The sequence below is a fragment of the Hipposideros armiger genome, unplaced genomic scaffold (genome assembly GCF_001890085.2).
Source record: "Hipposideros armiger isolate ML-2016 unplaced genomic scaffold, ASM189008v1 scaffold_57, whole genome shotgun sequence".
NCBI lineage: Eukaryota > Metazoa > Chordata > Mammalia > Chiroptera > Hipposideridae > Hipposideros > Hipposideros armiger.
The window spans coordinates 888,794-901,587 of NW_017731407.1; the positions used below are offsets into that span (position 1 = coordinate 888,794).

At 36.6% G+C, this 12,794-nt stretch overlaps 1 protein-coding gene across 2 annotated transcripts in view; it reads left to right on the forward strand.

The window, feature by feature from the left end:
* The first annotated feature begins 261 nt into the window (after nt 1-261).
* The window catches only part of LYSMD3 (LysM domain containing 3), a 22,909-nt gene continuing 10,376 nt past the window's right edge, over nt 262-12,794 (forward strand). The window contains exons 1-2 of one of the 2 annotated variants that reach the window (XM_019641138.1): nt 262-474; nt 3,906-4,171. In XM_019641138.1, the coding sequence (XP_019496683.1) occupies nt 3,917-4,171 (255 nt within the window). In that variant the 5' untranslated portion in view covers nt 262-474; nt 3,906-3,916. Of the gene's footprint in view, nt 475-502; nt 609-3,905; nt 4,172-12,794 lie in introns of those variants that run through there. The other variant, XM_019641139.1, reaches the window with a different exon arrangement.

A 12,794-nucleotide genomic window follows, 5' to 3' on the forward strand; every position in this document is an offset into this window, starting at 1 on the left:
TTTTGGCAGTGCTGTGTAGACTGATGGAGGCAGCACATCGCCCCCGTCTCCGGGTTAGCCAGAGGACTTGGCGGGCGGCGCCCCGCTCCTGGAGATGACGGGGCGGGGCCAAAGGTGAGACGGCAGGGGAGGGGTTGGAACTCGGACCCCGCCCCCTAGTCCCGGCAGCGTCTCTGCGCTTGCGCACCCGGCGAAGGCCTGTGGTTGGGGAGCCCGAGCTGTGGGCTCTCCTTGCTCCCTCCGCCCCCGCCTTTTCCCGCCTCCGCCCCCGCCCACTTGACGCGATGACGCATGGCAGGTTTGCGGACGTGGCGGCGGCGCAAGGCCCGGAAGGCGGAGACGTTGGCCGCGGCTGGGGAGGAGGACCACGGAGGCAGCTAGAAACTGGGGCTTGGTCATGAACCTACCCGGGACGGCAGCGGTGGCGGACCTGGCAGCTGTTTCCTCGTCGCGTCCCCCTTGCTAACGGGACAGGTAAAGATGGCGGCGAGAGATGGGGAGTGGCTCCGTCCCGGACGGCGGGATTGGGCTCCAGCTGCACCCCCGCGAGAGGCGACGCGGGGCCCTCGGCCACAGGTGTGACGGGGGCGGCTGAAAAAGACCCTGAGGTAGAGAGACCTTTGAGACCTACCCAACCAAAGCTTCTCGATACGTTATAGGGGGAAACTGAGGCTCAGAGGAAGGACCCTTACGTGCCCGATCGCAGGAGCAACGAATTTTACACCCAAATTCTGTATTTCTCCCACAATTAAGTGTTTGTGTTGAATATTCGCAGGCGGCATCTTGTCATATCGTCCAAGTGTGATGGTGTGGCAAAAATCTGAGGTTTAATCATCGCAGGGGATAACAGGAAAAGGAAAAACTAGACGTGTGTAATGCAGAGGCGGAAGGGTTACGTTTTTAAAACCTGAATTGGCTCTGGAGGATACGGTCCCTGTGATTTGTCCTGATGCAAAACTACCGTGTACTTTATTGCTCCCTGTTTAAGGAATGTCAGAGCGAAACACCCAACGGCAGTTACTACACAGAGCGAAGGGATTCGGGAAACCCTTTACATTTACAGGCTGAGCTGATGAGTGCTTTTAACACCGTATCAACTGGTAGTTACTTTTTGTAATCTACAGCCGATTTTGTAATCTGCAGTCTGCAAGCTTGTTTCAGTTTTCTGAAGGGAGGTTTCCTGCTTTTTTTCCTGCCTAAAGAGAATTAAGACAGGTGAAGAGAATTGAATCAGATCAGCTAATTTGAATACTATGTACCTTTAATCTCTATATAGTTGACTCAGCTGATTGCCTGCCTGAGCCAAAGTCTAGTTTTTCACTTGGATGAGACACACAACCAATTCTTGATTATTCAGAAGCAGAATACTAGTTTATGGTATTCTGCCTGCATTTCATTACAACGGGAAGTGAAAGGGAGACAGATGTTCAGTCTTTAAGTATTATTTAGCAAGTATTAGAGAGAGGTTATGTAAATATCTGAAATGGCTTTTGAGCATTACTGCATGACTTTCAGCTGCACTAAGCAAGTTTGGGGTTCGAAGAACAAATTATGAGGGAGAAAAGTGTAAAGGGCAGCATAACTGGGTTAGTAGTATCGCCATATGTAAATTACTGTATATTAAGTGGTTCTTTTTAAAGTCATGGACACTTTTTTTTTTTTTTTTAGCTGAGCCATCCTGCCACCTGTTGGCAGCTCAGCTTGGGCCGGGACTCGAACCGCTGTTGCTCAGAGCTCAAACTCTTGAGCGAGCTCTTAACCAACTGAGCCACTCGGCCGGCCCTCATGGACACTTCTAAGACTGTGAAAACAGTATTCTCCCTAGAAAAATGTACATATGTATAAAATGTGCCTATGAATCCACCGGATTCTTAGTTCCTAGATTAAAGATACAGAATAGAAAAGACTTGGTTAAATAAATGGAAATAAAATTTACCTATTTTAGGTGAAGTTGAGATAGTCTTTCACATAACAAAAATAAAGCGTTCTTAATTTATTATTGTATTAAAACAAGTTTAATCAATTTGTCACTGGTTAGAATTCCTTGAAAGAATAGGTATGATCATGCCTTCAAAACTGCTTTTGAGATGGAAAATGTGGGTAGATTTCTTCAGTTTGGTGGCTGTCAAGTTCGGAATCCCAGTTCATGGTAATAATGTAGCACCTGGAGTAACAGGTGAAATAATCTACCTTATAACTATTCATTATATTGTCTGAATTGAAATTCTTGAGGTTTTAAACCATTATAATGTTGCCATAGAGCAAGGTCAGAAAATGATTTTCAAGGGTTGAATTCAATTACGTGAAATAATTCCAAAAATTTTCTAAGTATGTGCCTACATAGAAAAGTATAATCTGTTATAATCCATATTACAAATTCAGACTTTTGGAGTTGGTCTTTTCTGATTTTTTTTCTTCTCTGTTTCACTTGGTACTTGTCCGTAATATTCACAACTGAACTAAGTCCTTTGAGACATCATTTTGCTATGGCTTCCGTGACCAGCATGGTTTCCTCCTTCTCTGAACACTCCTTTTCTTTATTTGCATGCTGATTATCCTTCACCCAGATACTAAATAATAGCAGTTCTTCAAGGCTCAGTCTTAGACCCTCTTTCCTTATTCTGTATTCTCTAGGTAATCTCACTTACACCCACAGCTTCAAGTTTCCACCTAGGTGAAAGATGAGTCATGAAATTATCTCTCTAACCCAGACCTTTCTGAATTTAACTATATAGCCCGCTGAGCTACTTGATATTCATTTGGGCTGTCTTAGAGTTTATGATCATATTCGCTGCGCCCTTCCCCCAAGCTCTTCTTCCAGTGTTCTGTATCTTAAAGAACAGCATCACCATTTACTCTGATGCAAAGCAGAAATCCTAGCATGATTTTTAACTTCTTTCCACTCTTCCTGAGCTATATTATTAAGTCCTAAGTATTTTATCTCCAAAATGCCTTTCTACTTGTCCACTTTTCTCCATCTTTCACAACAATAACTGAAAGCAATCTATCCTTTCTTATGTGAACAATTAATATGAAGCTAAAACTGTGAATGTGAATGTGGAATTAGTTTATGTTCTCATATTTGTTTTAATGAGAATAGACCAACTTGAAGGTGAGTTGAGAGTGAGTATGCAATTAAAAAGTATTAATTGACATGTTTTTAACTTAGGTCAGCTCTCAAGTCAATCTTACAATATCTTCTCTGAAGTAGAAATGTGTGTAGTGACTTAAAATCTTTTCTGTCTTTATGGACTGTAAATTGATTTTGGTGAGTATTTTGATAAGTTAAAGTTTGGTGACAGGCTTCCAGAGAAGAAAAACGCCTGGTTGAGAGCAAAATCATGACCTATACAGAAGGTACCTACTGCACTAAATACACTCTCACATCAGCATGATACAAGAAAGTAGGTAGGAATACAAAATGTATTTCAACTCCACCTCAACTTAAAATGCAGAACAAGCCAAAAAGTTTTGGGTTCATAAAAGTATTATTGTGTACCTATAAAACATTTGATTCCATCAGAACTATAAATTGTACATATATGATCACAAGTTCTTAAGACATAATACAAAATTATTTAATATTTTTCACATACTCAGAATAAGGAGAACTTAATTTTTTTAATCTAAAAAAAAATTATAGCAAGCTGTCCTAGTTAAAATGTAATCACCCTTACATGTTTTGTGATATATGGTCTATAAAAATGGATTACCTCTTTGTCCCATTCCATTGTCTCCACTGCCACATGTTCACTGTATTTCAACAGCTATAAAACTTTAACCTAAATTTTTAAATAACTAAAACCATCCTTTAAAAAAACAAAAGATAAACGTGTCCCGAATTCATGTAAAAGTCAAATGGATCAACTACATTACAGAGTTTTCTCTGCCTTCTTTTCCCCCAGATTTTGACATTATGGCAGGGAGGCATCAGAATCGTAGTTTTCCTCTTCCAGGAGTTCATTCAAGTGGTCAAGTACACGCATTTGGAAATTGTACGGAGAGTGACATGTTAGAGGAGGATGCTGAAGTGTATGAGCTTCGATCCAGAGGAAAAGAGAAAATCCGAAGAAGTACATCAAGAGATAGACTCGATGACATTATAGTGTTAACAAAAGATATACAGGAAGGAGACACTTTAAATGCCATAGCCCTTCAGTACTGCTGTACGGTAAGTTCTAATTTGATTTTGCATAACGTAATCCAAAATAAATTATAACGCGAATTGAAATAAACTCAGTGCCATTTTATCTTGTATTTTCCTTTCCTCCCCATTTCCCCAGCCCCCATTTTTTCTTTTCACAGAAATCTGTACCATATTGGTGGATGTTAACTTTTTAAATTGTTAAGCGAATACTTGAATTTTTTGTTATTTCTAAATCCATGGTTCCATTTTTAATATTGAAAAACATGCAAATCTGTTATCTTTTTCTCAATCCAAGTTGTAAGAGAATGTAGAAATATATTAGGAAGTTTTTCCTGCCCGTTTCCTGAGATAACACACTTGTGTTTCTTTCCAAACCTTTTTTGTGTGTGTGTATATGTATATGTGTGTATACACATATATATCCATGGATATATTTAAAATACTTGGGAGGTTGTTGATTATTGTGGTTTTTAAAATTGGTTTATACTATGCCTATTACTCTTCATGTTGCCTTGCCTTTTTTCATTTCTTAGTGTATCATGGATATCCCTTATAGTCTTATAGATGTTACTCATTATTTTATGTAGCTAGCTATATAATGTTCCCCAGAACAGATGTCCCATAATTAAGCCATTCTCCTACTTATGGTCAAGATTTTCCCCATGTTTTGCATTTTGCTATGAATATCATCACAACTATATCTTTAAATGAAGGTGCTTTTATTTCTTTAGATTCCCAAAACTGAGATTGCTAGATAATTGGAGTGGTATATTTTTTTTTCTGAATAATTATTGCAATTATTCACAACTGATCAAAATATATGTTACAAATTTTAATTTAAAAATTTAATATATTTTATTGAAATGCCCATCTTGATGAGGTCAGAAGAGCTGGGTTTTTGGTATTTGTTTGTTTTTTGCAATTCATGTATGGCAATACCAATTATTAAATCAGAAAATATCTGATTTCATTTTTTAATGCAAATAAACATGAGAATATGTGCTTTGTAGAGAAATAAGACCACTGAGAAATAAATTACAAAATGTGCCTGAAAAGGTCAATGATGACAAGTAATCAAGATTGAAAATTAGGGGCAAGGCTAAAAATACCAAGTGGAGATCCAAGAGATGAGTGTGATCCAGGAGAGCTTCCTTTAAATAAAGACATTAGTCTTCTTTTCATGAATCTGGAAAGTTTCTAAGAAGAGAAATTTAAAATGTCATTTGAGTGATTAAAAATAGGTTACGTAGGTGAAAAGGAGAAAGTATTTCGGGCATATGACAGTGATGGGGCGAAGATTTCAAGGAGGAAATAAGGTGAACAATAGAAGTTTAATAGGTGTCTCAGAAACCTATTCATAGACTGATTGGAATGAAGCACTTTGAGATAACTGAGGAAAAGTTTGACCCATGTAGTAAGAACACCATTGTACGGGGTTTTTTGTTTTTTTATTGGGGAATGGGGGAAGGGGGACAGACAAGTTGCTGTCCTTTNTTTTTTTTTTTAATTGAGTATGCATTATTGGACAATACAATGACAACTAGTCTAGTTTGGTGCCATTGCCTTGATTCATGCTAAGGATTCACTATGAGTGCAAATGGTAACACAATGAACAAGGCAAATAACTTCTCAGAAATACTGCAAAAATACTTTTCACCTTGAGGACTCTATGAAGGAATTCTGGGGATCAGCAAGGATCTGAAGACCACGCTTTGACAACAGTTGATATAGCTATTGAAATGTCAGTTTTGTACAGACTGCCTTAACTTCATAAACATTGAAAGATGTAGATGTTACCGTTCTTATCACTATCTCCTTGTTGAAGTTTTCCAGTCTTTTAGCAATGCATTTGGGTGCTCTCAGAACATACACCCAACCAATAATAGCAGTCCCTACTTCCAGTTCTTACGAAACTAACTTTAATGGGTAAAGGGCAAAGGGCAGATATTTAGAGAAAGGTGAATATGGCTCATGGAAAGTAGGACAAGGGAGGAAGAAAAAAAGAATTTATACTCTAAACCCTTCTGCATATTCACATCACATTAACCTCTAAACTTTATCCCATCCAGTTGCTAGAAACCAAATAATGTAGAACGGCTAGCATATGTATTTTACTAGACAAGATTAGGTGATGATTTTATGACTTCGCCTTATGAGCAACCATAATATTTTTATACAAAGAATTATTCTTTCTCAAGCTAATGTCTTCTTTTGTATCAGCATTAATTATAGGGCCTATATAAATCATCTTTGACAAAGCCAAGAATAACACACAAGGGATTTTCTTTTGAGGACTGGTGTAGTAAATTATCTACCTTTCAAGAAATGACTAAAACAATAAGATGTAGAAATCTTTACAAACCAAATATTCATTTATATTATGTTATGCTACATAGATAATCGAATCTGTAGTATGACCTTAAGGACAGAGTAATGAAAGGAAAGTTAATCAAGTTTCTATTAATACAAATCAATGCTACAAAATAACAGATTAGATTTAGGATTGAAAAGTACTCCAAAGGAAAATAAGTCCTTTTCAAAACAACAAATCAAAAAGTTTCAGCATGTTCCTTTTTTTAACAGACTGCTTACTGTTCAGCATATATCACTGCCAAACACACTATTCTGCATGGAAAGGAAGGAAGGTTCCACTACTCTTGCGATATACCCCACCGAGTAAATCCAAATGTGAACTGCTCTTTGAAGTCAGCAGGCATTCTTTGCTTCAAATAATTCTGAAGGGATTTAGAAGTCAGATGGGATTAAAGTTTAGAAAGAAAGAGGGGAGGGGAGGGGGGTTCAGCTGAACCTTAACTGTAAATAAAACATGGTGAGAAGGGAAACTTGACTTATATACAACAATTGCTGCAGTGGTAAGTGTGGTTTATTTAGAATTAATGGGGAAAAGGGACCTTAAATACAGACTCGCCGATCAAAGTATGTAAGAAGGAACCAGTGGAAAACATCTTTAAAACGAAAATTGATCAACCTCACAAATTTGGGTGCTTTGAAAAAATATTTTTAAATCAAGTATGTCTAGTCCCAATCAATCTGGCATTTGATCTCTCTGGTTCAAGCCAACCTCCCTCTTGCCTGAGTTACTGCAGTCGCCTCCTAACTGATCTCCTTGCTTCTACCTTAACCCTCCTAAGGGATCCTTTTAAAAGGTAGATAATGTCCTCCTCTGCTAAAAACCCTCCCATGGTTTTCCATCTTGCTCAGAGTAAAAGCCCAAGTCCTGGCAATGGCCTATCAAGTCCTATCTAATTTGGCTCCCTCTAACCTCATCTCCTGCTGTGAGTCCTTGTGCAACCCACTCCAGTCATGCTGACCTTGCTGTTCCTCCAATACACTAGGCGCAATTCCTCCTAGGGACCTGGCTGGTACTTGGTTGTTCCTTTTGCCTGGCTCCCAGATTCCAACATGGCTCACACACTCACTTTCTTCAGGCCTGTGTTAGTCTATCACCTTTTCAACAAGGCCTCTCCTTACCCACCCTATTACCAATGCAAACTCCCTCAACCCAAAACACTCCAACCTCCTCCTCTATTTACTTTACCTCCCTTAATTTATCACTGTCTAACACACTAATGTTTTATTTATTTATTTAATTTATTTATTTATAGCTCATTTATTTATAAGATCCATGAGAGCAAGGATTTGGGCCTGTTTGTTCACCACATATCCCAAGTGCTTAAAACAGGGCGTGAAACAGAGTAGGTACTTAATTAATATTTGTAGAATGAATAAATATAATTTTTATTTATATTTTATCAGGTAAGCACCATCTGAGGTCATCAGAGGACGATGCACAACACAAGCAGGCTACAGGTTCTAGGGTATTCACCTGCATAGATTTACTTATGTGGCCATAGTAATGGTAAAGATCATAGGAAACAAAACATTTCAAGCCATAGTCTACTTAATTATAAACACATAACTATTTCTTCTATATGTACCAACTACCTAGCTAAAGAATTTAAGAATAGTATTTGCGAGGCTAGTTTTCATCTANAGGTGGCATTTTAGAATTGTAAAACAGAAAGTTGATGACAAAAAACAAAAACAAAAACAAACAAACAAACAAAAAAATAACATCAAAACCTTTTTCTGTCTTGCTTTTTTTATGTGAAATTAATATTTCAGTTTTTTTGTTCTTGGTTATGTCTCCCTTTTTTAAGTGTCTATACTCTCAATATTTAATTTTTCTAACATTAGTATGTAAAAAGCAAAGGAGAATTAAGTATGATGTTTACAATCTACTGTTTACAATGTTTACAATGTTTCAATGACATCAATGTTTACAATGTCTACTGCAAATATTTTAAATCTTTATCTTCCTAAGTTAAAAATGTTTTTCCTCAAGAAGTCCATTTATAGAACATGATATCTCAGACTTCATAAGATCAGTAGCACTGTTTCTACTTCTAAATGCATAGAAGAGCAAAAATAAAAGCATTTACGTGGATGAGTCCAGATGATGCAAAGTGGTAATAGTATAGTGTAGTGAGATTAAGCAAACCTAGATAAATTTATTAATCTTCCACACTGTAGTTTCCTTGTCTGCATAATGGAGATTCTTATAATACCTACTGCACAAGATTATGTATGGATTGAATGAGATAGTGAAGTCTGGTACATAGTAAAATTCCAATAATTGACAGAAAAAAATGAAATAAAATAAAAACAATGATTTCCTACTCTAGCTGTATTTTAGATGCAGTGCAGAAAGTTTTTCTCCTGAGTTAACAAAGCTAATATTGAAAAACACTACAGTGGTGATTACACATAAATAAATTTACAAATTCATAACTAGGTATTTAAAAGAATTTTCCCATTAATATTTTTAAATAATTTATTTTCATTGCTTTGATGTGATTGTACCTGATCTTAATATATCTGGAGTTTTTAATATGAATCAAGAAAAGAAAATATATATAATTGTTAAATAGCTCCATCAAATGAATATTAAAATCAAGTAATAGCCAAATGTACATATTACTTCCTAAGAAAAAGTCTCATCTCCTTACAAATCTAAATATATACAGTAGTAGTATTTGACTACACATATTGAATTTTATTTTCATTATGGCCATATGCAATATTTTATTATATTATTTAGCAAAGAATGAAGTGTGATTTTATGTCCTATTAAAAATATTTTAAATCTTTATCTTCCCAAGTTAAAAATGTTTTTTCCTCAAGAACTATGTTTACAAAACATTTACAAAAAAATGCTAGCCGAGGCATTTTTCAGATTAATAATAGTTTCTATTTCTTAACAAGAAGGATGTCTCAGTATAGTTTTTCTCTTATTTTAAAAGGAATTTACCCATAAATCAGATACGAATGTATAGGAATCTGTACTCTTTTAAAAACAGCTAATTAAATCTTTTTTTTTTTCCCCTAGTTGCCTCTGGTTTTAGGCACGCTGTGTGTGGTACTTCCCGTGGTGGTTTGTCATTTTGCTTTAATGGCAGGGGAGAAAACCAGCAAGGCTCAGTAACCACACTGCATATCAAAATGTCACCATGGCAGCATTTGTCCACTTGTCAGAGTCCTTCTGAAATGACTCAGCCATTCATTTTATTGAATAAATATTGAAGCTTTTGAGATTTATTGCTTGAGGTTTGGGAGCAGGCGAAGCAAACAAATCCTTCCTTCCTAACATGGAGTTTCGGTTGGGCCAAGATTATGATTCTTGTCTACACTTTATTTATTTGAATAGACTATAAGGTTTCTGCTCTTGCATAATTATATTTAATAAGCTGGCATTTACATGCCTGCTAATATAGTGAAAAAAGAATTGAAGGTTTCCAAAAACATTCCATGGGCTGTGGTAAGCTTATCAAATGCTGAATTCAAACAGCTAATAATTTCCTGCAAGATGTAGGGGAGGGGGACAGGGAGGAGAGATGTAAAGCTTCTGATATAAAATCCTTAAATCTTTGATATAAGGTTCTTTAAATTTCATTTATACATATCCCATCTTGCAGCATAATTAGTAAGAACCAGGATAAGCATGCTATCTACTAAATCTTTCTATTTAATAATGTCCATTTATTAATACTTTCTTCATTCAACAAATATAAAACTTACCTCTTCTATTTTAAAATACTGCGATGTCCACAAAGAGTTTTTTATAATTATGTTTCTAGTGAATTAGGTCACAAAATGAGTCTAATTTTTTAATCCAATCACTCACTGTGTATATTTTTAGTTCTCAGTGGGCTGAACTCAGTGAAGAGCTCATCGATACTGTCCAAACATGAAATTATGAGAAATTTTTGTAAGTGTAGATCTGCCTGTCAAGATCCTGAAGTATCTTTGAAGCTTCATTGACATATCAGGCCAGGCTAAAGTAAGAGAGGGCAAGCTTCTCTTCAGTATTCCTTCTTAAGCACTCTTCCCAGGGCTGAGGAGTTCCCCACTTAACATCTCATGACCTAGATCAGTCCTATTGGGATCTGCACTGGATGCTGCAATGCGGTTATCCTCAATAGGGTGCGTCTATACTAGATAACATGATGAAGTCATCTGTGTTGGGTTATATAGAATCTGCTTTCCCAGGCGCCCCAAGCTCTACCAAGGACATCTCCAATCTGAGGTAATGTTTATTTTACCAATGGCTGCAAGCAAACAAAGCCACTGCAAACAAAGCGCCCACTGTCTATTTCCCACATGGGTGGGAAAATCAAGCCCAGTTGAAAAGAGGTTTGACTGATGGTATGTTTAGGGATTATGCAGGGCCTTGCAAAGTTTATATATATATATATATATATATATATATATATATATATATATATATATATATATATATGGGTGCCAGGGCCACTTACCACAGACACTTCTGCCAGCGACTTTAAACTTAACTTTGGAGTGTTCTACCTTTCCAATGTCCAGACGGCTTTCTAAACTCATACAGCCACAAGAATTTCAAACTACTCTCTGTAGTTTCTGCTTAAGGTGATGAAAAGTTGTGAAAGTAGATAACGGTGATGGTTGTGCAACATTATGAATGTAATTAATGCCACTGAATTGTGCATGTAAAAATGATTAAAATGGCAAATTATATGTTGTATTTTACTACAGTTTTTAAAAATTAATGTTACACATCGAAAACCATAGCACATTTTAAATGGGTGAATTGTATGGTATGTGGATGTTTCAAGAAAGTGGTTTTTAAAAAAAGAAAAGGAAAAAAGAGTACTCTGCAGAAAGCTTTAATGCTTTGTCTGTAGCTTGTGTATAAGCTAAATCATCTCAGAAAACTTACACTGGAATTGTCTCACTTTTCAGAAAAGCAAAATTCTCTCAAGTTTTCTTTTTTGTAGGGTTCTGAGAAAGTAAAATCGTTTTGAAGATTGTGCTTGAAAGGGTACCAGACAAATACAGCTTTAGCACTGTCTTAGAGCAATCCCACATGGAATACTCCCAGACAAAATGGAGTTCTCTAACAGGCCATAGTTTTTCTTTTCTTTTCTTTTTCTAAAAGCAAGGAAGTGAATTGTGAATATTTCCTACAAGAAATGCTGAGCAGGTTAAATTCTGATAATTATAAAATCACGGGTGGTCACTAGTTCAAAGAAAATCTTTCCCAAATAAAACCAATTATGAGCAGGGACTTCAACTGTGTCCCTTTATCCATTGCCAAAATGCAGTATCAATAGAACAGAATGTGAAAGCTGCAGCTTTGATATGAAAGGTACTGAAAGTATTCATCTTTTGGTAGTTGTTCTGCCACCATATGGAATGGAATAAAAGGAAAAAGAATTATGCGGCAACTTAAATTATGCAATTGGAAAAAAGGAAAGGCAAATCATAACCAGATGCATCTATGCATAGATTTTATTATAGAAATTTTCTTTGATATCACCAGGCACCCAATGTACTCTACTGGCAGTGTGAATTGACAATAATATAAAAGAAAAATTTAGACTAACATATATTATTCATCTACAGCAGAAAAACACTATCAGAAATGTCTTTAAAACATCAATTTTAGGCTGAACCATAAGTAATTGATATTTTCTTGTGTTAAAATAGTCAAACATTGGTAAAATGGTTGAATAACAGCAATTTCATCTGATTCAACCTAATACATCGTTTCCCTCCTAATTTAAAATGGCAGCTTGTTCTGCTCTTCTTCATTTGCATTCAATAGAACAAAAGACATTTATTTATGTTATTTAACATTTTTAGCCTTACCTGAAATGATTACATAAATACATGAATCAGTTAATGTTCCTTTTCTCTCCCTTAATTAAGAAGTATTTTTTTTAAGTTTGATATACCAAAATTTCCCATTCATTGGTCTGTTGGAGCCTACTCTCAGTTGGTCAAGAGGCACTTCAAGGGAAGCCCTTCTCTAGCTGGGGTGATGACAGAAGGAGGATACTCTTCCCCACATCAGCTCTGCTCCTATATCCTTTCTACCAAATAGTGATGTGAGCTAAGTGCCAGGCTTCCTCTCTTTGCTACCCTGAGGGACTCAGGGGCCTGTACTGTGGGCATGTTGAGGGACTGAAGGACCTGAGAGGGAGGTCTATGGCTGCCGAAGTGGGATTGAGTGAAGCTTGATACTCATGGAAGTAGAGGGCAAAGGCAAATCCTACTGTGGATCAACATCCTCCCTCCAGTCAGAAGC